We start from the raw sequence: 23,742 nt of genomic DNA on the forward strand, positions 1-23,742 counted from the left end.
ATCCATTTTCTACTGCTTTGGATGTTGCTGATATTCCAGATGAATTACAAGACCAATTTTATGATCTTCAAAATGATTCTTCCGCATGTGACGTTTTTCATGAAATACCACTCAGTTCTGGTGTGCTGTGCGTAAATCATATTACCCACAACTATCTGAAGTAGCTTTTCCAATATTATTTCCATTTGCCATGAAGTGGTTTTTCAGCTCCTGTCTATATCAAAACAAAGGCAAGAAATCGAAGGAAAGATGATATGAGATTAGCATTATCAAGCACTCAACGACTAATTTCGAAAGTTCGTCAAGCAGTTGCAGAGTCAACCGTCGCGTTAAAAGTTGTGACATTCAGTAGTTCTTTGAAATGTTATTAAAATGTATTTTTGTGCTAATTTGTATATCTATAGAAAAAACACAGCAGGAAGGGGGTCGCAGGCTGTATTATATTATACACCTAAAAGGGGTCATGAACCACAAAAGGTTGAGAAACACTGAAATAAAACCATTATTATTTCATTCTACTCCTTGTAAATGAAAACTAGTTTTCATGTTTTTTTTATTTTGAGGAATGAAGTTAAGTTGGATGTTTTCAAATTGCGTTGAAATTTGTGCCTGTTGCTGTTTGGATAATTTTTATTTGCCAAACTGTAATCAAACACTAAGATATTACATGTCATTTTCACTGCACAACTGTTGGCTTTAGTTCTCTTAAAGGTTGTTTCAGTGTAGGTATAAATATTATAGTTATAATAGCTACTTTTTGTTGCAGGCTTTGTTTACAATGACACTTGCTAGCTCTTTATTAATATTAAGTGTTTTACTTGTATTTCAGAGTTTGTAACAAGTTCAATTGGTTAATTGTTTAGTTAAGTATTAACTTTTCACAACTGAATATAGATAGTTGTAGTGGTTAACTTTTTCCCTCAGTGAAGCAGTAAAAGCAGAGAGGATCTTCATTCTATAATGGTAAGTTATGCAGCAGATAAAGTTATAGGAAGTGGCTACATTTACGGCGTCGTAAATACAGCCGTTCGATGCTTTTTTTTTAATCTTTACTGCACATGCACGCTGTTGCTGGAAAAAAGTGCATATATAACTTCTGAATTCAACTGTTTTTGCCAAGTCAATCAGTGGCGCATGCGATCTTTGTCTGGCTCTTACTCCCAAGGATGTGAGTTCGATTCCACCAAAAGGTGATTTTTTTTAAACTCAATTCTAACCCGTAGTGACCCAATCGTTAGACTACGCATTTTTGTGACCGTTCAGTTTAGTTTGTTTTTTGGTCTGACCATCACAACGAAAAAACAGTATATATATGACAAACATAGCTGCAGAGGTCTAGAATAAGGTAGAAGTGGCAAAATGCGGACGTTATAGCGTGCATGATACCAAAGCAGGACAATCAGTTTACAATATGGCACGATCGTAACACCTAAAATTTTTATAAATTTAGAAATTTTTTTGTTTTATTTTAGTTGTTAAAGAAAAAAAACTCGCTAGCATTTTTTTCTCTTTGTTTTATATTTATAAAATTTTTATTAAGGTGTGTTACGACCGTGCCGTATTTCAAACGAAAACTGCGACCAGCGACTTCGGCTTTTTTTATTTTTTCTCGATCTTTTCAAGGTACGAACTGAGATTCTCGGCTTGAGGGTCTACCCTTTTACCACCACAGGTTCGCGATGTTCTGAGGCTACTTAAACTAAAGCTAAGATTAAATAATACAAACTGATAATGTACCGTATTGTACAAGGGAAAGACAGCCCTCAAAATTAGGTTCCAGTTACGACGGCAAAAACATTGCCGTTGCCAAATCAACAAACCTTGGGTTGCGGCAGCAATTGCCGTGTCACGCTTTAATCAAACAAAATTCTATGCGCTTCTTCATTGTATCACACGGCGGTAGCCCAGAGCATTACGCAAGCTATTGTACGCACTGACAATGCTCTTGTGAACTGTAAAAAGTTTGCAACCTTGTAAACACTGGCTTAATTGTTACGCAAACGTTATTCTTTCATCGAATAAAGGTAAGGTAAAGGTGAGTCCCATACTTGAATCCAAGCATCGGGGATGAGAAGATAAGGTTCTGATTATACTAAGTCTTCGGCACTATGGAGAGTAGGGTGGCCACTGGCCAGTTCCTTTCTCTCGGCCGCCTTTATTTCAGCAACTATGCCCACCCAATTTATTACACCCTGGGTAGAGGTGAGCGGTGTTTGTCAACAACCAGCATAAGCCGGGAGTCGAACCATGATTGGAAAATGGAAAGCGAGTGCCTTACCTGCTGCGTCGCCGTCATCCCACCGTTTTCATCAAATGCTTATTGTTTAGTGTTTACCGGTGTCGTTGCGAATATAAATCATGGTGAAGGAAGATACAGTTAAAAAGTGGATTTTTCCTGCTAGACGTTATCAAACAGAGGGAACAGAAGGAAAAGTTAGTGTGGTATTTTGCAAAATTTGTAAAGAATTTCATGACGGAAACAAATCGGAATTAGAAAAGCTACGGGGTCTAGTTTAAAAAGCAGTTCGAAATTCGATAAATGATTCTTCGGCAGTAAAGAAAAATAATGCTTCCGATCATGTGACATCGCGTGTTCATGAACGGGCAATTTTGCGTCTTCAAGTAACTTATTCCATTGACGACTCGACAACCTCATCCTCTGATGATTCTGTCTAGTTCTTTATCAAACAAACTTTGTGTGCTCGCAGTACCCCAATTGTGCCGAAATTATGTTAGTGTAAACGTAAATCGAGGCAATCTTCTCGCAGGGAGCTATTAATTTGTTACAGGTACCTTTGTAACTGGTTGAGCGATTAACATTATTTTATGATAATTCAACGTAGATTTCTTATTGAGCATTGTTTTTACTCGTTATAACCGCCGGGAAAATTAAATCGAATTGTGCTGACTCGAACATTGAATCAACCCAAAGTTAACTTACTTTTCTCCATGAGTTATTTAACGTGAATTACCGTAGGCTAACAGCGTGCGTATCCAACAGGCGTATCGCGTTGCTCGCTTCATCGCTACTTTTGGTATTACTGTACTACATCACAACAAATCAAACAGTGCGGTCGTAATAGACTACTCTAGTATATTTTTCTCTTCTCGTTTTGCATGTTTTGGTACAATTTTTTCATCATAAACGTTCACAGCAATTGCCGAGGCAATTTCAATTTTTGGCCTCAGCAACGTTTTTGACGAAGTAAAAATATGCTAATTTTGAAGACTGCCTGAGTGATCACAGCAAGTAAAATAGTCCGAGGTTGTTGTTAACCTGCTTAAGTCCTTAATAGGGAGCCAAGGACCACAACATACTCTTAACATAGCAAATTGTATTCACAGCTATATACAGTCTAAATCATAACATGCTTTCATGCCAACACTACGCTCGATAAGAATAATGAGAAAGGCAATTCGATCACGCGGAGTACAAGGTAAAATCACACTGATTCGTGTAAAAGTGGATCACTCATCAACATCCCCCTATTTAACAAAATTTCTTTATGACGGTAATTTGGCTACTCTTGACGGCAGGGTCATTTCATTATAATTCATCCAGGCCATGGAACCATAAAATTTATAATTGTCCCATTTTTTCACAGTTTAAAATGCTTGAAATTCTGAGTTATTTGGCACAAATTTTGTCAAAATTGGTCGAGCGGTTTTTGTTTTATCGCTATTTTAATGTTTAACCACCAGGTGGCGATTTTTTTAGTGAGCCGCATAAAAATGCTCATATCTTGGGACCTAGCTGCCCAATCTTCATAAAATTGGTATCTATCCCCCCATTTTCAGGGGTGGGCTTTCCAAAAATGAAGGTTAAAATGAGCTAGGAGTTATACTTTTTGTGATATAAACATTTGTAGTGCTTCGATTGCATGGCCGATTTCGCCATGCGGCCACGTTTTTTTTTCAAAATTTTTTTGATCATTATTATTAGCATAGATGTTATATTCCAAAAATATCTTTTAAATAACTTACAATTCACAACCTCATAATAAAAATTGTGCACAAAAATGCAGAATTTTTAAAATAGTCAAAAACATTGGATTTTATTTTTTTTTGGAATTTTGGGATAAGACTTTAGATTTCATTACTACTACTTGTATTACAACTATTTTATGAGCAGAACTGTAGTCAAGCTTTCTTTTCAATGCTAATATTGACGTAGATAACTGACTCCTATTCTAATAATTCTACTTTAATCACTAACTATTCATCAGCCCATACTGGGTGGTCCGCCCCTCCCCCCCCTTACTACGCCACTGTATGTCAAGCAAAGCATAGTAGTATAATACATTATTACACAAAGTGAAGGAGTCAAGACATAAAGATGAAGGAGTTTAATACATCCATCAAAAGGATGTAATGAGTTTGTCCGATGTGGGAAATAATTATATCATTTTCCAAACATGTCTCGCTGCTACTGGTAGGACAGTGTGCACAGTACAATTGTGTTACTTTAATTTGTCAGAAGTTACATTAAAGAACAGCGACAGTCTTAATAGTAAAGTGAGTTATATGCAACAATCTAAGAAATACATAACAATCTGAGAAAGAAAGTACATTACAAAATAAAGTCACACTATTCTGACGATATAACTACAAGTCTATACACTTCTGCTATCATTTCTGAATTGGAATATATAGGCTTTGTCTGCACTGATCATTGTAAAATTACATACATACATCATTGTAAGATTATTAGTGCCAAGAAGTGTACAAAACATTAAAGATAGTTTTAAGTGACTTTCTGCAATAAAATACAATTAAAAAGGATTCAATGAACCTATAGTTTTGCATGCATAACTAGTGCATCCCATTTTGCATTTAACATTATGTGACACTGGACAAAATATGCTCACTGCAAGCCATTACAACATGTGAGGGGCAACAATAGGAATGAATAAAAACGCAATTGAACAAGGGCCGCCATGCATGTAAATAAACCGACAACCACGGTTTCTACCATGTAGCTAAACATGTGAAAAGCAGCATGAATTACTATACAATTGAACACGGGTTGTCATGCATGCAAATAAACTGCAAACCGAAGTTTCTAGCATGTATTGTACAGTAACTAAGCTCTGTGAGAGGAAGCAAAAATATAAATACAACACAAATGAACAAAGGTTGTTGCACACTTGGACACATAGAACAACATGCCATTATTGTAACATTAGTCAAGACCTAGACAGCAATTTCAGGCAATCAAACCCAACCTAATAGAAGCCAATCAATGCTCTTCTTGAATGCAAATGAAGCGACGATTCATAGTTTCCATGTTTGCAGCCAAAAATATGTATATTCTGCCTGTTATAGTGGAAACTGTCCAAACTCATGAAATGTGCATGTAACACTTATCTTCACGGCCAGGCTAATCGAAAGATGGAGAGGGGCCACAAGGATGCATAAATTTGACCAGAACATCATTCTTTTCTTTGTCCACAATAATTCAACAAGCCCACCCACCACTGTCCGTCATAAACACATGCTACATAAGACATGACACTTACATCTTGGATGTTTATCATTGGGGCTGCATCGAAGAAACAATGTGTGCTAGGCTGCTAGCGAATTGTGAATCATCTGATACGCGCTTAAAACTGAAAGAACCAATACAACTTGAACTAAAGTAATGGTATCCACGAGTACCAGGCACAGTGCTTCCACGCTGGAATCTTTGTTCAAAAGTGGTCATTTTTGCCACAAATCATGGTAAATCTCCATGTGACAGGATTGATGGAGTAGTAAAAAGGAAGCTGGGTAACGAAAGTCTAGGCAGACCAACTGCTAACCAAATTTTGACTGCTGCAGCTGCCTATCAATACTGCTCTGAAGCTGTAACAAGTGTAACTTTCTTCTATATAAAAGCTGAGGAACTGGTGCCAGTGAGAAATACTCAACAAAGATTCCAGCGTGGAAGCACTGTGCCTGGTCCTGAATTTCTTCAATCCAGATGATTTTGGACAGTTTCCACTATAACAGGCAGAATATACACATTTTCGGCTCCAAACATGAAAACTGTGAATCGTCGCTTCATTTGCATTCAAGAAGAGCATTGATTGGCTTCTATTTGGTTGGGTTTGATTGCCTGAAATTGCTGTCTAGGTCTTGACTAATGTTACAATAATGGCATGTTGTTCTATGTGTCCAAGTGTACAACAACCTTTGTTCATTTGTGTTGTATTTATATTTTTGCTTCCTTTCACAGAGCTTAGTTACTGTACAATACATGCTAGAAACTGTGGTTTGCAGTTTATTCGCATGCATGACAACCCGTGTTCAATTGTATAGTAATTCATGCTGCTTTTCACATGTTTAGCTACATGGTAGAAACCGTGGTTGTCGGTTTATTTACATGCATGGCGGCCCTTGTTCAATTGCGTTTTTATTCATTCCGATTGTTGCCCCTCACATGTTGTAATGGCTCTGCAGTGAGCATATTTTGTCCAGTGTCACATGATGTTAAATGCAAAATGGGATGCACTATGTGAAGAAAGGGGCGTTCTTCCCGGCTATCAGCACAAGGCTGAGCACTCACTAGTACAGAGAGCAGTTGCGATTCGCTAACCATAACGGTGTAGCTTCCACGCTAGCCATTCCGACCATCCAATCAACAATATGTTTCTCGGCAGCCGATTAACATGGGATGCACTAGTTGTGCATACAAAACTATAGGTTTATTGAATCCTTTTTAATTGTATTTTATTGCAGAAAGTCACTTAAAACTATCTTTAATGTTTCGTACACTTCTTGGCACTAATAATCTTACAATGATGTATGTATGTAATTTTACAATGATCAGTGCAGACAAAGCCTATATATTTCAATTCAGAAATGATAGCAGAAGTGTATAGACTTGTAGTTATATCGTCAGAATAGTGTGACTTTATTTCGCAATGTTATGTACCGGTGGGGTGTTGTACAATGTACATACTTGCTCAGATTGTTGCATACAACTCACTTTACTATTAAGACTGTCGCTGTTCTTTAATGTAACTTCTGACAAATCAAAGTAACGCAATTGTACTATGCACACTGTCCTACCAGTAGCAGCGAGACATGTTTGGAAAATGATATAATTATTTCCCACATCGGACAAGCTCATTACATCCTGTCGATGTATTAAACTCCTTCATCTTTATGTCTTGACTCCTTCACTTTGTGTAACTGTAATAATGTATTATACTACTATGCTTTGATTGACATACAGTGGCGTAGTAAGGGGGGGGGGGGGGGACCGCACAGTATAGGCTGATGAAAAAAATTAAAATCCAATGTTTTTGACTATTTTAAAAATTCTGCATTTTTGTGCACAATTTTTATTATGAGGTAGTTAATTGTAAGTGATTAAAAAGATATTTTTGGAATATAACATCTATGCTAATAATAATGATCAAAAAAATTTTGAAAAAAAAACGTGGCCGCATGGCGAAATCGGCCATGCTATCGAAGCACTACAAATGTTTATATCACAAAAAGTATAACCCCTAGCTCATTTTAACCTTCATTTTTGGAAAGCCCACCTCTGAAAATGGGGGGATAGATACCAATTTTATGAAGATTGGGCAACTAGGTCCCAAGATATGAGCATTTTTATGCGGCTCACTGAAAAAATCGCCACCTGGTGGTCAAACATTAAAATAGCGATAAAACAAAAACCGCTCAACCAATTTTGACAAAATTTGTGCCAAATAACTCAGAATTTCAAGCATTTTAAACTGTGAAAAAATGGGACAATTCTAAATTCTATGGTTCCAAAATTTCAATTTTCTGGATGAATTATAATGAAATGACCCGGCAGTATAGTTGTAAACACGATCACAATTCAGTAAACAACATATTCGCGTAACCTAATTGGTAGGCGGTGGGTTCGTGTGGGTCTTCCCATTGGGCCAGAATTATTTTGCTCGTTTGCTTCACTGCTGTTTGGGCTGGGGCTGCAAGGGTTAGGTGCAGAACTAGGAGAAAAAGGCATTAACGTGTCGTCGTAGGAATGGGAGTGGGGGGACATCTGATTTTGGCTTGACTTGGTTTTTGCGAACATAGCGCTGACAAATAGTATTGACCTGTGCGCCAGTGTCTATTTGGAAACGGACTTGACAGTCATTGATTTCTAAAAGCGCTGTGAGTGTGTCTCTGCTTTTGTCTAAAACCGAATGGAGATACGCATCGCTGTCATCACCGCTATCTTTGTCGTCATGGTACAGTGATTCTTGCCTGGTTTCGTGTACGTGTTTTCGCGATAAGCACTTTTCTTGGAAATGATTTCGATTGTGACACAAATGGCATGTTTTGCCGTAGGCGGGGCAAAATTGAGCGCCTCGTTTGTGACGCTTGCCGCAAAATTTGCAATTGTCCACATGTAAATCGGTTTTGTCGGATGGTCGTTTTTGCCATTTTCTTTCATTCGACTTGTACTGTTTACCAGTATTTCTACCAGTCGTGACCACTTTATTCACTAATGTGGTAGATCTTTGCAGTTCAATTACGTTTTTGTTGGTCATTTCAAAAGCTTGGCATATTTGAACTGTCTTTTCTAAGGTCAACTGTTCCTCACGAAGCAAAATTTGTTGCAACTTGTCATTGACAGAGAAAACAATTTTATCTCTAAGCATTCGATCTTTGTCATTGAAATTGCAGTTCGTTGCCTTCTCTTTCAGTTCTCGCAAAAAGGAATCAAATGGTTCCTGGTAAGACATCTTCCAGAACCGAAAACTTTGCATTACCTCATTTTGTCTTGGGTTGCAGTATTGGGATAGTTTTCGAAGTAGCACTTCCGGATCTTTTTTCTTGTCTTCATTCGCATACGTAAATTGTTTGGCGATTTTGACTACCTGGGGTCCAGCACAATTGAGGATGATGGCGCGCTGTACGTTCTTTTCTTTGGTATTTGCGCCACTGGCCAATAGGTATATATCAAGGAGGTCTTTCCAATCTTTGTAGCTCTCAGCAACATTCCCATCATTTAAACCCAGCATAGGAGGGAAACGAATGTGTGAATCTGTCATTTTCGCTGCTTGGCTATGGATCGCGGAATGGCCCGTTTCGGCGAGTCCGATTCGGCGAGTCCGATTCGGCGAGTCCGATTCGACTAGTCCGATTCGGCGAGTTCCCTATTCGGCGAGAGCCTTTTTCGGCGAGTGCCCTATTCGGCGAGTTTTTGAAATTTTTAAAAGGAAATTATCGGGTACCGTAGCCTAATTACAATTGCCGTTTTTACATCGTTTTAACGTCGCTAAACGTTGAAATCGTGCAGAAAGGAATAAAAATAAAATGTTTGAACTATTAAATTAAAATTCGTCATGTCAGTTCAGTTATTTTTATTTTTGACCATCATATCAAAAACAATACACGTCAACATAGCAAAGGTAGAAGCGACAAAACGCGAACGTTTAAACGTGCTTGAATTCGTCATGTCAGTTCAGTTGTTTTTATTTCTGATCATGATATCAAAAACAATTCACGTCAACATAGCAAAGGTGTAGAAAAAGGTAGAAGCGAGAAAACGCGAACGTTAAAACGTGCTTGTGACCGAAGTAAGTTATTGAGTTGAAAGAAATTTGGCAAGGTTGCATCACCTTCAAAAAAATTTAAGATATAAAGGAAAAATAAAACAAAGAAAATGTTAGAAAAAAAATAATGTTTATGTCTATAAGTTAGTACTTTTGAATAGTTAAAATCATAGGCGCCTAACTATTTTTTTGGCCGTGGGGGCGAAAGCGTGTTTCATCAGCAGCAACGTAATTTCAGCGAAATGTCACGCAGATGGATGACGTAATTATGTCGTCACACTAGGATTGCTTTTATTGCCACACTCGGAGTTATCGCTACGTTCGACCTGCCGTTAATTATTATAAACAAAGCTCGACCAAAACACATGCTATGCGTCTGCGTTGGCTAGGGGTTGATGGACTGCGACTCTTTAAGCTAAGCACAACATAAAGTTTAGCAACGAACTAGATTTATTAGCATGAAACAAAAGACGAAAAGGTTTACTAAAAGGTATACTGTAAATGGAATGAAAATACTAACTTGATCATATGCTTGAAAATATATATACCTGTTGAAAGCAAAATCATTCATGTTTACATCAATTCAACAGCACGTCACCTTTAATAAATTTAAAAGTTGCTGACATCCGTAAACAGCCCTTGAAAAATAGTTACAGAGAGACGTTTGATTAAGTTTTCGACTTGACATTGCTCCCTTTTCACTACAATATCGCAACTTATGGCTGACCAGCTTTCAAGTTTCCATTCGCTGTAATGAATACGCCCGTTTTCGTGTTGCAGATGAAACAAAAGATGCGCATATTCCCCGCCTTTGATCGGGTTTCCATGGCAACGGACGTGTGTGCGCCATGCAGTTTGCGCGAGTCCGTTGTTGTGTTGATTATGCCGCTTGTGCGACTGTGGGCAGTGCGGTTTGTACCAGCCCTTGTTACGTTGGTTAGTGGTAACCTCGGGCCGAGACTTCAAGTTCATTTTCACAGCAACCGATTCACTGCCGCGACAATTCTCGGCAGAGGTTTCGACTTTCGAAAGCGACAGGAGGCTGTTTGCAAGCGCATTAAGTTAAACGCACGCTGCGTCAACGTAGCAAATTATGTTGTTTTTAGGTGCATTCAACATCTGATGACATTGAATCGACGCAAAATGGTAGATTTTTGCTATGTCACAGGCAGCAAAATCAGTCATTTTTACATTGATTCAACGTCTGCAGACATTAAATCAACGTAAAAATGACAGATTTTTCTGTCTGGGGTGGGATTGTAGCATCGCTACTCGTTCTAGTGATTATTTACTGCGAAGCTGTTGCATTTAAAAAAGTTTTCCTGCTGCCGATCGCTAGTTCATCTATTGTTTTATGTATCAATGCCGCATAAAAAGTTGCTCCCACGCGGAAATATGCGTGGGGGCCTGGTCCCCACGGCTTAGGCGCCCATGGTTAAAATGATTAGTTTGGATCATGTGTGACCTACAGCTTAGATTGAAAGGAAATTATCGGGTAGGCTATCGTAGCCTAGTTATCCCGACCAGCAAAAATTTGTTCCAAGAACCCAGTTAGCCTAACAGTTCATTTTTACATTGTAGTAACAGAATGAAAAGGCTAGCCAAGTGTGTAGCCTATCGTTTTAACGTCGCTAAACGTTGAAATCGTGTAGAAAAGGGTGCTTTTGCTGACTAGGATACGTTGAAACTGAGAAACATTCACAGAAGCCCTACGATACGTTGCATTTTTAAGATTCAGACGTTGAATCAATGTACAAATGAAATGTTATGCTAAATCGGTTCTTGGAACAAAGCGTAGGGCTTCTGTGAATGTTTCTCAGTTTCAAAGTATCCTAGTCAGCAAAAGCTCCCTTTTCTACACGATTTCAACGTTTAGCGACGTTAACACGATAGGCCACACATTTGTTTAGCCTTTTCATTCTGTTACTACAGACGAAATCGGTTAATCGAATCACCTATTTGCCAGACATTTTGATACGATTATACGATTGATTCGTTTAACCAATTTACTAAAAAAAGGTTTATTGTGAATGGGCGTAATGTTGAGAAGATGTCTGTGCTGACTAGGCTGCAACGCACATTACCACTGATACTTTCTACAACTGTTTACAATTCTGGTTAAACTTTAAAGAATTTCCTAGTTCTGTGTTAACATACCACTACGCTGTATGTCCCAGCCAGCAAAACTGGTCTTTTTTACATTGATTTATTGTCTGCAGACGTTGAAACAATGTAAAAAAGATCAGCTTTGCTGACTGGGAGAACCATCAAAGCATTTTTCTGCAAACTGCAGCAATCGGACTGCAAATCGGCAATCTTTCATATCACCGATCTCTGTGACGTCACAACGCGAACTTTGACGTTGAAGATTTTGAATCAAGCGGGCTATTTTTAGCTCTGTACCAGCTGTGTAGTTTTGAGTATGGAAAAGGGCCTACAAAAATAGTGGTATGGTGGAAAAACACAGCTCACACTCATTGTTTGTTTTGAAATCGCAAAGGTTTTTTTTCAAGTGTTTAGCCATGTCTGGTAAAATAATTAACTTGCAATGTTCTTCAACTGAACAATACTGCAACAAATGAAATTACGCACTGCATTTCACAACAATAGGCTACTTTTTTTCAGCAATTTAAAAAAAAATTCTCCACAGTTTTCTGGTTTAAACTTTTAGACATTCTTTTCAACACTTCCCTCTCAAGCCGAAATAATTTGTCCGTGTCCTTTCCTTGCAAGGCCAGTCGCCGACCGATGACATCAAAAGCATTTAAACTTCTTTATTGGGAAGTGTGATTACTGATTATTCCTTTTGTGTGCTCTTCTGTTTTAATGAAGCCCAGCTGTGCGAAAATTGGTTCTTTGTAGTGCGATGTCTAGCACATAAGATTATGGCCTGGGATTACAGACACTTGTCTTTGTTTTGATCGCTTGCGTCTGTCTCACCTTTGCTTCATTTCGCCTTTGAACATTGCAGACAATTATGCGAAGCAAAAAAGAGACATTCTCTTTTCGCTAACGGGTACAATTATTATACGATTAAATGAATGAAGTAGGCAAACTAGAAGGAAATCCTGATGCTTTTATCCGACTTATTCTTTTAAGCGGTATACGCTTAACCGATGTTGTTACTTAACATTAGATTGGATTTGGTTTGGGATTTCAGGTTTTGATTCAAATAAACGATTGATACGTTTAAGCAGTATACTATTAACCGATTTCGTCTGTACAATGTAAAAATGAACTGTGTTCTTGGAACAAATTTTTGCTGGTCGGGATAACTAGGCTACGGTACCCGATAACTTCCTTACAATCCAAGCTGTAGACCACACATTTGTTGGTCCAAACTAATCATTTTAACTATTCAAAAGTACTAACTTATAGACATAAACATGATCTATTTTATTTTTGTAACATTTTCTTTGTTTTATTTTCCCTTCATATCTTAAATTTTTCTGAAAGTGTTGCGACCGTGCCAAATTTCTTTCAACTCAATAACTTACTTCGGTCACAAGCACGTTTTAACGTTCGCGTTTTCTCGCTTCTACCTTTTTCTACACCTTTGCTATGTTGACGTGTATTGTTTTTGATATCATGATCAGAAATAAAAACAACTGAACTGACATGACGAATTCAAGCACGTTTAAACGTTCGCGTTTTGTCGCTTCTACCTTTGCTATGTTGACGTGTATTGTTTTTCATATGATGGTCAGAAATAAAAACAACTGAACTGACATGAAAAATTTTAATTTATCAGTTCAAATATTTTCTTTTTATTCCTTTCTGCACGATTTCAACGTTTAGCGACGTTAAAACGATGTAAAAACGGCAATTATAATTAGGCTACGGTACCCGATGATTTCCTTTCAAAAATTTCAAAAACTTGCCGAATAGGGCACTCGCCGAATAGGGAACTCGCCGAATCGGACTAGTCGAATCGGACTCGCCGAATAGTAGCAGACCCATGGATCGAACTCAAGATTAAAGCAGATTAAAATCTTTCAAAAACGCTGACGGGTTGAACTTCTGCAGCACTCAGCTAGGCTTCTGGGCTAGGTTTTAACTATTCTTCAGAAAGATGATGATTCACGCTGCCACCATGTTGTTAACCTGCTTAATAGGGAGCCAAGGACCACAACATACTCTTAACGTAGCAAATTGTATTCACAGCTATATACAGTCTAAATCATAACGTGCTTTCATGCCAACACTACGCTCGATAAGAATAATGAGAAAGGCAATTCGATCACGCGGAGTACAAGGTTAAATCACACTGATTCGTGTAAAAGTGGATCACTCATCAACAGAGGTGATGTCTTGTTGCGATGTTTCTGCTGATTAAACTCCCGCAGCGAGTAAATAACACAGGAAGAAATTTTGAACAGATTTTGTCCTAATTGAGTGCTCATTTTGCGACGGCATTTTTATTGCCGTAGCAGAATGGCCATTTTGACGTTTGTGGCGGCATTTACCGCGGCAATTGCCGTGTGCTGCCGCTAATTTCGAGGACTGAAGAGATATTTCTTGTAGGGCAAAGTGGGGCGTGTTGTCACAATTTTTACAAATCAGCATATATCTTGTTCTGTACCAATGGTATCGAGATGCTTGATAGTGCAATTGAAAGAGGTATCATTCGACTTCTTTTAGCTACAGCTAAAGTTTTTCTGGATTATTTCGTGTTTACATAAATGCATGTTTAATGCAAGTGAATGCATGTTTACTGCATGTTTAATGCAAGTGAATGGGCTGTGACAGGGCGTGTTGTCACAGAGCATGGGGCGTGTTGTCACAAAATTTCTGCACATGCTTTATGACTAAAATAGACAGAAACCAACAAAAAATTGTTTTAATACAGGCTGAACGAATAAAATAATATGCGAAATACAAACAAAATTTAATTTACAACATATAGTCATTCAGGGCAATTCGCATTTCTTTGATTTTCTATCTAATTCGCAGTCACCCCTGTTAAAAGAAATAAACAAAACAATTCCACGATAATTTTTGCGCTGCTACCAAGATTAGTCCTTTCTGAGATAGATTAGGCATCACTTAGATATTGTCACACGTATTCGATCGCGATTCATTGAAGAATTTGAAAGGGGTCTAAATTAGAAAGATATATACTTTCAAGTAGTGAGAAGTAGCTTTAAACTTGCATCCAGCAGATTGTCGCAGTAAATCAAAATTTTAGATCAATTTGGGGTATGCTGTTGTGGGTCTGCTACTATTCGGTGAGTCCGATTCGGTGAGTCTGATTCGGTGAGTTCCTAACCTCTAACCCCTAACCCTAACCCAAAACCTCTAACCCTAAAACGGCAATGATAATTAGGCTACGGTACCCGATAATTTAAAAAAAAAATTGAAAAAATCCCCCGTTAAGGGATCGGACTCACCGAATCAGACTCACCGAATCGGACTCACCGAATCGGACTCACCGAAACGGGCCATTCCGGCTGTTGTAGGCTTTCTGCAAATGCATGCAAAACGTTGTCTTGTTTTAAATGGTTTTCATGACAGCAAATGCGAATTGCCCCTCCTGTCTACAAATCCAAGGCAATTCGCATTTTAGAAGTTTTGACGTCATTATCGCTGCTGGAAGTCTGTGTCACCGTTACAGTTCCCAGATTGACATCCTTCTCAGGGTTTTTGTTTCTTTGAAGGGAGACTTAGTCACAGCTTGACATCTGTTACGAATAAAGACGCTGGCATGGAGTTAAAAGATTAAAAAAAAACGGGTCACCTCGATCAGAAATCGACCTGTGCAAACAGTTCATTGTTTAATTGTGTTACGTAAAACAGGGCTAGCATGAATTCTAGAAGATTTAAAAAATGTGTCACCTCAATTATAAATGGCCTGTGCATTAGGGTGGAGTGAATTTCACTTAATGTTTTAGATTTTGATTTAAGGTGTTGTAATGTTGTCTTTGGGCCTAAAAAATAACCCCGAACATAATTTTGGTTTTCCTACCCCTAAATTGACCCTCCTACCTGAGGTCAAAGGTCACGCGGGGTTAAAACTACTCTATCTCCACTTCTGCTGGTGCTAGAAATCTGTTTAATGGCTTAAAAGATTCAAAAGACCCATATTTCTATTTGTTCTAAGAGAACTTTTTCTTCTATTGTTAGTAGAATTTGACTAAACAGCAAAAATATAGTTTTTGTGGTATTTTTGCTTATACACAATTATAGTTAACGAACTTCAACAGCCAAAATAGTAAATTTTAGCAATTGGTTGGATTGTTATTTGAAAATCACAAAGCTATCCATAAATCACTGGAAAATGCCGACCTGCAGAACAATTTGTTAATTACAGACTCAGATGGAACCGCAATTATGACAGGTAAACACCATTGCAGCATTGCCACATTAGAAGAGTTGCTGTAAAGACCTTTGCAATAGCATCTGTCTCCTGCATACCAACGAACTACCTCCCAGACATGTCTTTGAGCACTTGGATGGAGTCTCTTTACACTTCGACTCGTTTTCAGGCCCAATTGGCAAAGAGCTAAATAGTTTAGTGTCTGATTGGCATGTGGTTAAGTTTAAGCCATTATCTTCTATTGAGTTTCCTCAATTGCCAAAAGAAGTTATAAAAAGTTTGAGTTCCGATCAATTTTATGCATACCAAATTTGTTTGGCTGTCATATCTGGAAAACTTGAGAATGACTTAGCACAGTTTGAAGTAGGTGGCTTGTCACATGCAAAATGGTTGACACTTGCATGTCGCATCTTGAGATACTACACTTCCCAAACAAAGTCGAGCAAAAGTTTGAGAATTCTGGTAGAATTTTGTTTAAAAGTCTTACTTCCCAACTTGGTTTGATGTCAAGCTTAACTCTAAAATAGATAAAGTACCGGTAGCTGTCAACTATTTTCGCATGCTCAAACGAATCAACCAATTTCCCTACTAGGGAATCCCTAGAAGCAAGCAAGAGACATTGCATCAAAAACTGTAATACGTAATGGCTTCTCAGCTCACCCGGAAAACATTCTTCTTTCGATGATGGCTGACGATGATGATACAATTCGATTGCAAGCTGTCAATATTGTGCTGTCGCTACGCAGAAGCAAAGATGTTGAAATGACCCCAGATGATGAAAGTGCAAAGGCGAAATCTATTGCAGAGAGGAGAGTAACTGTTCGAAAATTTATCATACCGGAGATCAATATCAACGCCGAGTTCTACCACAACATGGTCAATTTGATGAAATTCATGTCACAGAACCTCCCGCAACCAAAGTCATGAATGATGATGCAATACAAAATTTCAAAACAAACAAGCTTGAACTTGATCACCAATGCCACAGTCAAGCTGCACAGCGTCATGTGAAGCTCGTAACAGAAGCTTCCATGCATGTGGCTAGGTTCTAAAGATGGGATGGTGTGATCCGAAAATGATCAAATCACGGAAGTTGATGCCCTCTTTCAACACCAAAAAGCAATTTTACTGTTGAATACGATTGCATAAAAACCACTTGTTTTTTCTTTATAGTTACCAGGGGCATAGCCGGGAGTCCGGGACCTAAATATGAGGGAGGCAAAATCTTTTGTGACATTTTTTGAGTGTTTAAAAGTGCAATTGGATTTTCATGTTCAAGCAATGGGATTTTCATTAGTTGCTGCTTGACTTAAAGACCTGTCGGTGGTCCCTTCGCAGCCTTCCCGTTGTTGCTGGTTACTGGTTAGTCCATGCTCAATTTAAATTTTAATTGTTTGTCTCATAATTATTATTGTACGTAGTGTGACTTGTTGGCAAAAACTGTATCACAGTGTATCTCTCAATAATTTCATGCTTTCAACCATTGAAATGTCATCTTAAATGCATCAAAACATTAATTTCATACTTAGTTCAAAATTCAGTTCCTCATCAATGCTACAGATAAGAATATTTTCATGTTCAATCCACTTATTCTCAAACTACAATCCAACCAATTGCTGAAATTTACTATTTTGGCTGTTGAAGTTCGTTAACTATATTGTTGTATATGCAAAAATACCACAAAAACTATATTTTTGCTGTTTAGTCAAATTCTACTAACAATAGAAGAAAAAGTTCTCTTAGAACAGATAGAAATATGGGTCTTCTGAATCTGTTAAGCCATTAAACAGATTTCTAGCACCAGCAGAAATGGAGATAGAGCAATTTTGGCCTCACGTGACCTTTGACCTCAGGTAGGAGGGTCAATTTAGGGGTAGGAGAACTAAAATTATGTTCGGGGTTATTTTTTAGGCCCAAAGACAACATTACAACACCTTAAATCAAAATCCAAAACAAAAAGTGAAATTCACTCCACCCTACTGTGCATGCACTTAATTATTCCTTTTGTCGTCTAGTTGTGAGATATTCCTGGGCGATTATTTCTGTCTCTTATTAGGCCGTTCTTGTCCTGATTAATTCCAATAGCACAATACAAAATTTCTAGTCTTTCCCCAAGATAATTAGGAACTTAATTCTCGACCTCTTCAATCCAATACGCTGGGAAAGAAAGGGACAGGTGTATAAATACTCTGAATGTGGAGAATTTATTTATTCTTTTGCATCCTCGTGGAAAGTAGTCATGGAAGTAGCTTTGGGCAGGTTCTCAGGTTTTCGTTATGATATATTTCGTATCTTTGAAGGCATCTGAACGACATCATTCGAACGACAGTTTATCGAACGACAATTTATCGAACGACACAGGGCCGTAGCCAGACCGCAGAGCAGGGGGGGGCAACTTTTTTTAGGGGGGCCGAAAAAATTTAAATGGGCAAAATGATGATAATTGTAGCTGTTGCTATTGAATGTTGGGATTTTGCCAGGGGGGGGCGAGGCCTCCCTGGCCCCCGGCTGGCTACGGCCTGGAACGACAGTTAATCGAAAACCTAACTTCTAACCTAAAACCTAACCACTAACCTTACCCCTTAACCCCCTACCCCTTAACCCCCTACCCTCACCCCTAACCGTTACCCCTAATTCTAACCCTAACCACTAGCCCCTATAGCTCCTAACCCCTAGCCCAGTGGTTCCCAACCGGGGTGCCGCGGCACCCTGGGGTGCCAATTGCAATGCTCAAGGGTGCCGCGAGATATTGCAATACTCCGGCCCATTCTTTATTTTAACTTTAACCCGTTAAGAGTGGAATTTATTTATTTTAACTCTAATCTGCGGTAGCCTAAGCCTTTGTTTTCTTGCCCAGGAAAAACAGCGTGAAAGAGATTTTGACTCGTTGCTGTTCTTTCCATAAAAATGTTTGAAACGCATCATTATCGCCAGGTTTCATGATTTTATTTTGCGTTTCAAGGCGCACAAAGCCAAATTGCAGTGATGGATTTTATCGGATTGTGTGAACCAGCACGATTCTAAAATTGCACGATTGTTTGCAAACCATTATAAAATAGGAAACTGTTGCATGGGGGATACCTGCGTATACAAGCACGATACATAGCTAATCGGGAAAAGCCTAAGTTATACTTAATTTGTTCTGTATACTTATGAATATATTTTGTGAATTGCTTTGCGATTACAATTGGGTCTCTAAACTAGTGTAGGCTATTTAGTAGATATCTTCAACCATTTAAATAACGTAAATGCCAAAATGTAGGGTAGAAATGAAACTCTTTGAACTTCAACCGATAAAATGATAGCACTGAGAGAAAAACTGCAAATGTGATCCTTAAAAGTGAGAACGGAAACTTTGACATGCTTTCACATTTTTCTGAAATGAAGAACAAAGAAGTTGTCTCATTAATAAGTAACTCAGCAACTATAATCATTGGAAGAAAAAATCGAAAAGTATTTTCCCAGCTTGTCTACGGAAAATTGAGCATGAGTAAGAAATCAATTTTTACTGGACTCTCATATTGCCTTGAATCTTAAAGAAGAAGAAGAATTAATTGACATTCGTAACGATGGAAATTTTAAGCTTATGCACAAGCAGATGCCTCTCGACGAGTTCTGGATAAAAATTAAAACTGAATATCCTTGCGTTTGAAAAAAAGCTATTGTGCTTTTTTTGCAGCTTTCCACTTCATTGCCTACCTATGTGAGAGTGGATTATTAACGAACATAAAAACTAAAAAAACAAGAACGACTGCTTACAGTCGAGGAAGAAATGCAGGTGGCTTTATCAAATGTGCCTCCAGATATTAAGGGACTTTGTGAAAGAAGTCAAGCCCAAATTTTACAGTAACTTTTGAATAAATACATTTATTTACGCGCGCTATAGGCTACTGTAAACAACAGAGAATCTTGGAAACTTTGCATGCAAGAGGCAGTCAATGCTTGGAATCAAGTGCGACAATAAAAGAAGAAGATAAGCTACTGTAGGCTACAAATCATTCTGTGTTATTTCATACAGTTATTTGAAATACAGAAATCTCATAAAATTGATCCAGTTTTGCCAGGGTGCCGCAAACTATTTATCTCTTTGATAGGGTGCCGCAAGGTCAAAAAGGTTGGGAACCACTGCCCTAGCCCCTTTGAAGAATTGTCGTTCGATGAACTGTCGTTTCGATAAACTGTCATTCGATGAACTGTCGTTTCGATAAACTGTCGTTTCGATGAATTGTCGTTTCGATGAATTGTCGTTCGATGAACTGTCTTTCGATGAACTGTCTTTCGATAAACTGTCGTTCGATAAATTGTCTTTCGATAAATTGTCACGTCACGAAATTTCTGAAAGTCTTGTAACAGTGCCTAATCCTTGCATGAAGTAAATCATTTCCATCTCGGGCGCGCTTTAACGTTCGCATTTTGTCGCTTCTTCCTTTTTCCAGACTTCTACTGTGGTATGGCAAGCATTACTGTTCGCTTTGATGATCGGAAATAAAAACAAACTAAAGATGCTTCAGTTATTGCGTTAATAGGGACCAGAACCAGCCGCGATAAGTGAAAAACCGCGAGTATCAATAAGTGTATATAAAAGTGTACATAATGTAAATATGTTTTTAGAACTCTTTATTAAAAAAAAAACTTAAAAAAATAAAGAGGTAACTCCATTTTGTCTCAGAGTGAAACCTCTGCCGCCAGTTGCAGTTTATACTATAGTCAATACCCAGTCAATACCCAATAGTTATTCCAAAGGCCACAGTCTCCTTGATTGCAAATCAGAAATAGGCATGCAAGACGCTTTCAGAAGAAAGATCAGGATCTTCCGATTTGACTTTTTTTAAACAAACGAAAAACAACTCTTTAAAACTCCCCAACAAATCACGTGTTCCTGGCGAGCAATTTCATGTCACGTGATCTAACAACTCTTGGAAATTGGAATACCTTGCTCGCTTCAATTGACAGTTTGCCACGGATATTGAAGTGATGGGTTTAATATGCGAATTAATTTGCGATTTAGCAGTGGTAACTGCGAAATTTACAATTCGCACTGCGAATTGGTATGTTATTAGTGGAATTCGCAGTTGCCACGTTTAATTAGGCTACACCTGAAACATAATCTGAGCGTAAACAACGTTTGCATGTTGTTTTACCTATAGAAGGTTGGCATTTGTAGAACCAAACCATGCGCTGAAATTGCGCACAGATTTCCGATAATTAGAAAGTTTGCGAATTGGCCTGTTTCACTATATTGGTAAAAATTTTATGCCCATTGTCAAAAACAATAAAAATTTTATCTTGAGAATTATGTGTCACTATCGAATATATGTTTGTATCATCATCTAATATTAATTTTTATTTCCTAAAAAAGTGTTGTATTTTAACAAATACGCATTTTACCTCGTTGTATAAGCATAAATAATTTTTATGTTTCTTAATATTAAAAATGCACACCACGGGGCGTGTAGTCACAGCTGTGACAACACGCCCCGTGGTATGAAATCACGTGGTTTCAACAACCATGTGCACATCTCTACTTGCATGTCTTATCTGTTTGGTATGATGAAAAGAGCAGGTGTAAAGCTAACGAATGGTATCTTTCCTGATCAGTTATGATCATACCTTAGTTTGCCAGACCATTTTTTAGTTTAGTTATAAAACCTGATTTTGCCCAAAATTCAATGGCACTCCTCATAATTTCTGTTGTGGTGACAAATTTATTAACCTTCACTGCTTGTACGAAAGAGAACTGAAAACTATGCCTTCCATCGAAAACTCGTGGTTACACGCTTGGGTTATCACATGGAAATCGTGCTGTGACAACATGCCCCACTTTGCCCTACTGGTAGGCCTAATAAATTAAGATGGTTTATGTGGTCACAAAATTCTGAGGCGGATAGCAATTTGTTTAGAAATGATTGATAATACAGTAGTAGAAAATTACTTTTTTAAAAACAAGTTTATTTTTAGGCCTAAACGCCATTTTCAAGTCACCTATTTTTTTATTTCACCCCACCTTAATGTTGAATCAATGTAAAAATGACGGATTTTGCTCTCTGGGTTGATTATTACAAATGCATTCAATCTTATCTCGACTACTTCAGGAAAACGACGATATCAACCCGAAGGCCTACCCATTAGCTGATGCAGCTTTGACCAAAACGATTTTAGACCTGATCCAACAAGCTGCTAATTACAAGCAACTTCGAAAAGGAGCAAACGAAGGTTAATAAGTGTTTGGTTTATTTATTTGCACGTCTTTTTCGATATTGCGCTACCTCAGACTGTACAACTTTTCTACCTAAAGAAATAACTTGAGCTAAAATGTGTGCTACGCAGGTGGCAAAGGTGAAAATTACATTAGCCAGTTACAGTGAAAACCATAGATTTAAAAACATCTTGATGTCGGAAAGAAAGTAGAAATCCCTTACATTGTTTCAGCAACAAAAACGCTTAATCGTGGAATATCGGAGCTTATCGTGCTAGCGGCTGACGCGGAACCGTTAGAGATTCTTTTGCATCTACCGTTGCTGTGTGAAGACAAGAATGTTCCTTACGTATTTGTACGTTCCAAGCAGGGTATGTTCATACATTCGTTAACTGTTACGTAAACATCTGATTTATACCAACTGCCTAGTTGTGGTGATTTAGCATTGTCTCCTGTATTCTGTCGTATATATATATGTAGTACAAGATGTCGATTGGTAGCCTGTATTAAGTTTTCCACTTTACATGCATATTAACAGGAACTTTGCGTTCCCAACATTCATTGCTCTAAATGTTTCATGTAAGGCGCAATATGGCAACCGCAGCTTCAAAGTTGTTTCTGCTGGAATTACTTATTTGTTTACAGAGGGGGGTCCCAAACTTTTTGTAGCCAGCTACTACGTACTCTTTCGATTTTTCAGCATGTATGGTGTACTGTACTCCTGAAAGTTATGTAGCATAAAGTGCAGCTACGCAATTGTAAAGACAAAATACAACAAACTGTTTGTTTACACTTACAACCATCATTTACCACAATGAATGAGGTTGACGTTTCTTCAGGAGTAAATCTATTCTGAAAAGTGGTTTAGAAAAGTTCAGCTGAAAGTCTGGCACGAAATTTGTTCATTTATGCACATGCTTGAAAAATCGTCACAATACCACTCCAAATACCAGTAAACTTGCTCGCGTACCCAGTTTGAGAACCCCCTGGTGTACAGGAAGCTGAAAATTTCAAGGAATTCAAAACTCGATTAAAAATATGCTACTGTACTGAACATTATGAACTTGAACTTTTTTGTCACATAGTCATGTGCAGCGCCCAGGAGCGAAGTTTGTACTGTAGCACAACTGAATCAACAAATCCCACTTTGTTTTTCAGTTAGTCAGTGATTTTTGAGACTGGCAAAAATACATGAAGTTTTAAGCAATGCATCGATGCTTCTATCATTTGTTTGCTTTGTACCCCGCGTGCGCTTTCATGATTCTGCCAAATTGACTCAAAATGTAATTTTTCTCAGCTTTGGGTCGAGCTTGTGGAGTGTCCAGGCCTGTGATATCCTCGTCCATCACTGTCAAGGAGGGTTCTCAACTCAAGTCTCAGATAGATTCGCTGCGAAACAACATCGAGAAGCTGCTGGTTTAACTTCCAACGCAAATCAGCGACTGGACATCAAGCTCGGTTACGTTGGATAATCGCATTGCTATGTTGATTCGACCGAGTTTTATGATTACTTTATTACTGCCTTTTTTAACTTTAAAATCGTGAAAGTTTGTCGTGATAAAGTCTATGGACGATGCTTGCACCATTTAGATACCGGCGAAACTTTCAAAAGGTGATTGACGTTTGTGAACACTAATGTTACAATAATAAAATGTGATTTATTGCACAAATTTCGCCACGCCAAAAATTAAGTATAATATATAAGTATA

General features: G+C 38.1%; 1 protein-coding gene across 1 annotated transcript; it reads left to right on the forward strand.

The window, feature by feature from the left end:
• The first annotated feature begins 827 nt into the window (after positions 1–827).
• LOC145771562 (NHP2-like protein 1) lies at positions 828–23,714 on the forward strand. The gene is made up of 4 exons (XM_082583270.1): positions 828–963; positions 21,930–22,050; positions 22,267–22,404; positions 23,331–23,714. Exons 1-4 carry the CDS (start codon positions 961–963, stop codon positions 23,453–23,455), a joined length of 387 nt encoding a protein of 128 aa, XP_082439396.1. The 5' UTR covers positions 828–960; the 3' UTR covers positions 23,456–23,714.
• Positions 23,715–23,742: the final 28 nt, after the last annotated feature.

This window comes from Aplidium turbinatum, chromosome 1, assembly GCF_918807975.1.
Source record: "Aplidium turbinatum chromosome 1, kaAplTurb1.1, whole genome shotgun sequence".
Lineage (NCBI taxonomy): Eukaryota > Metazoa > Chordata > Ascidiacea > Aplousobranchia > Polyclinidae > Aplidium > Aplidium turbinatum.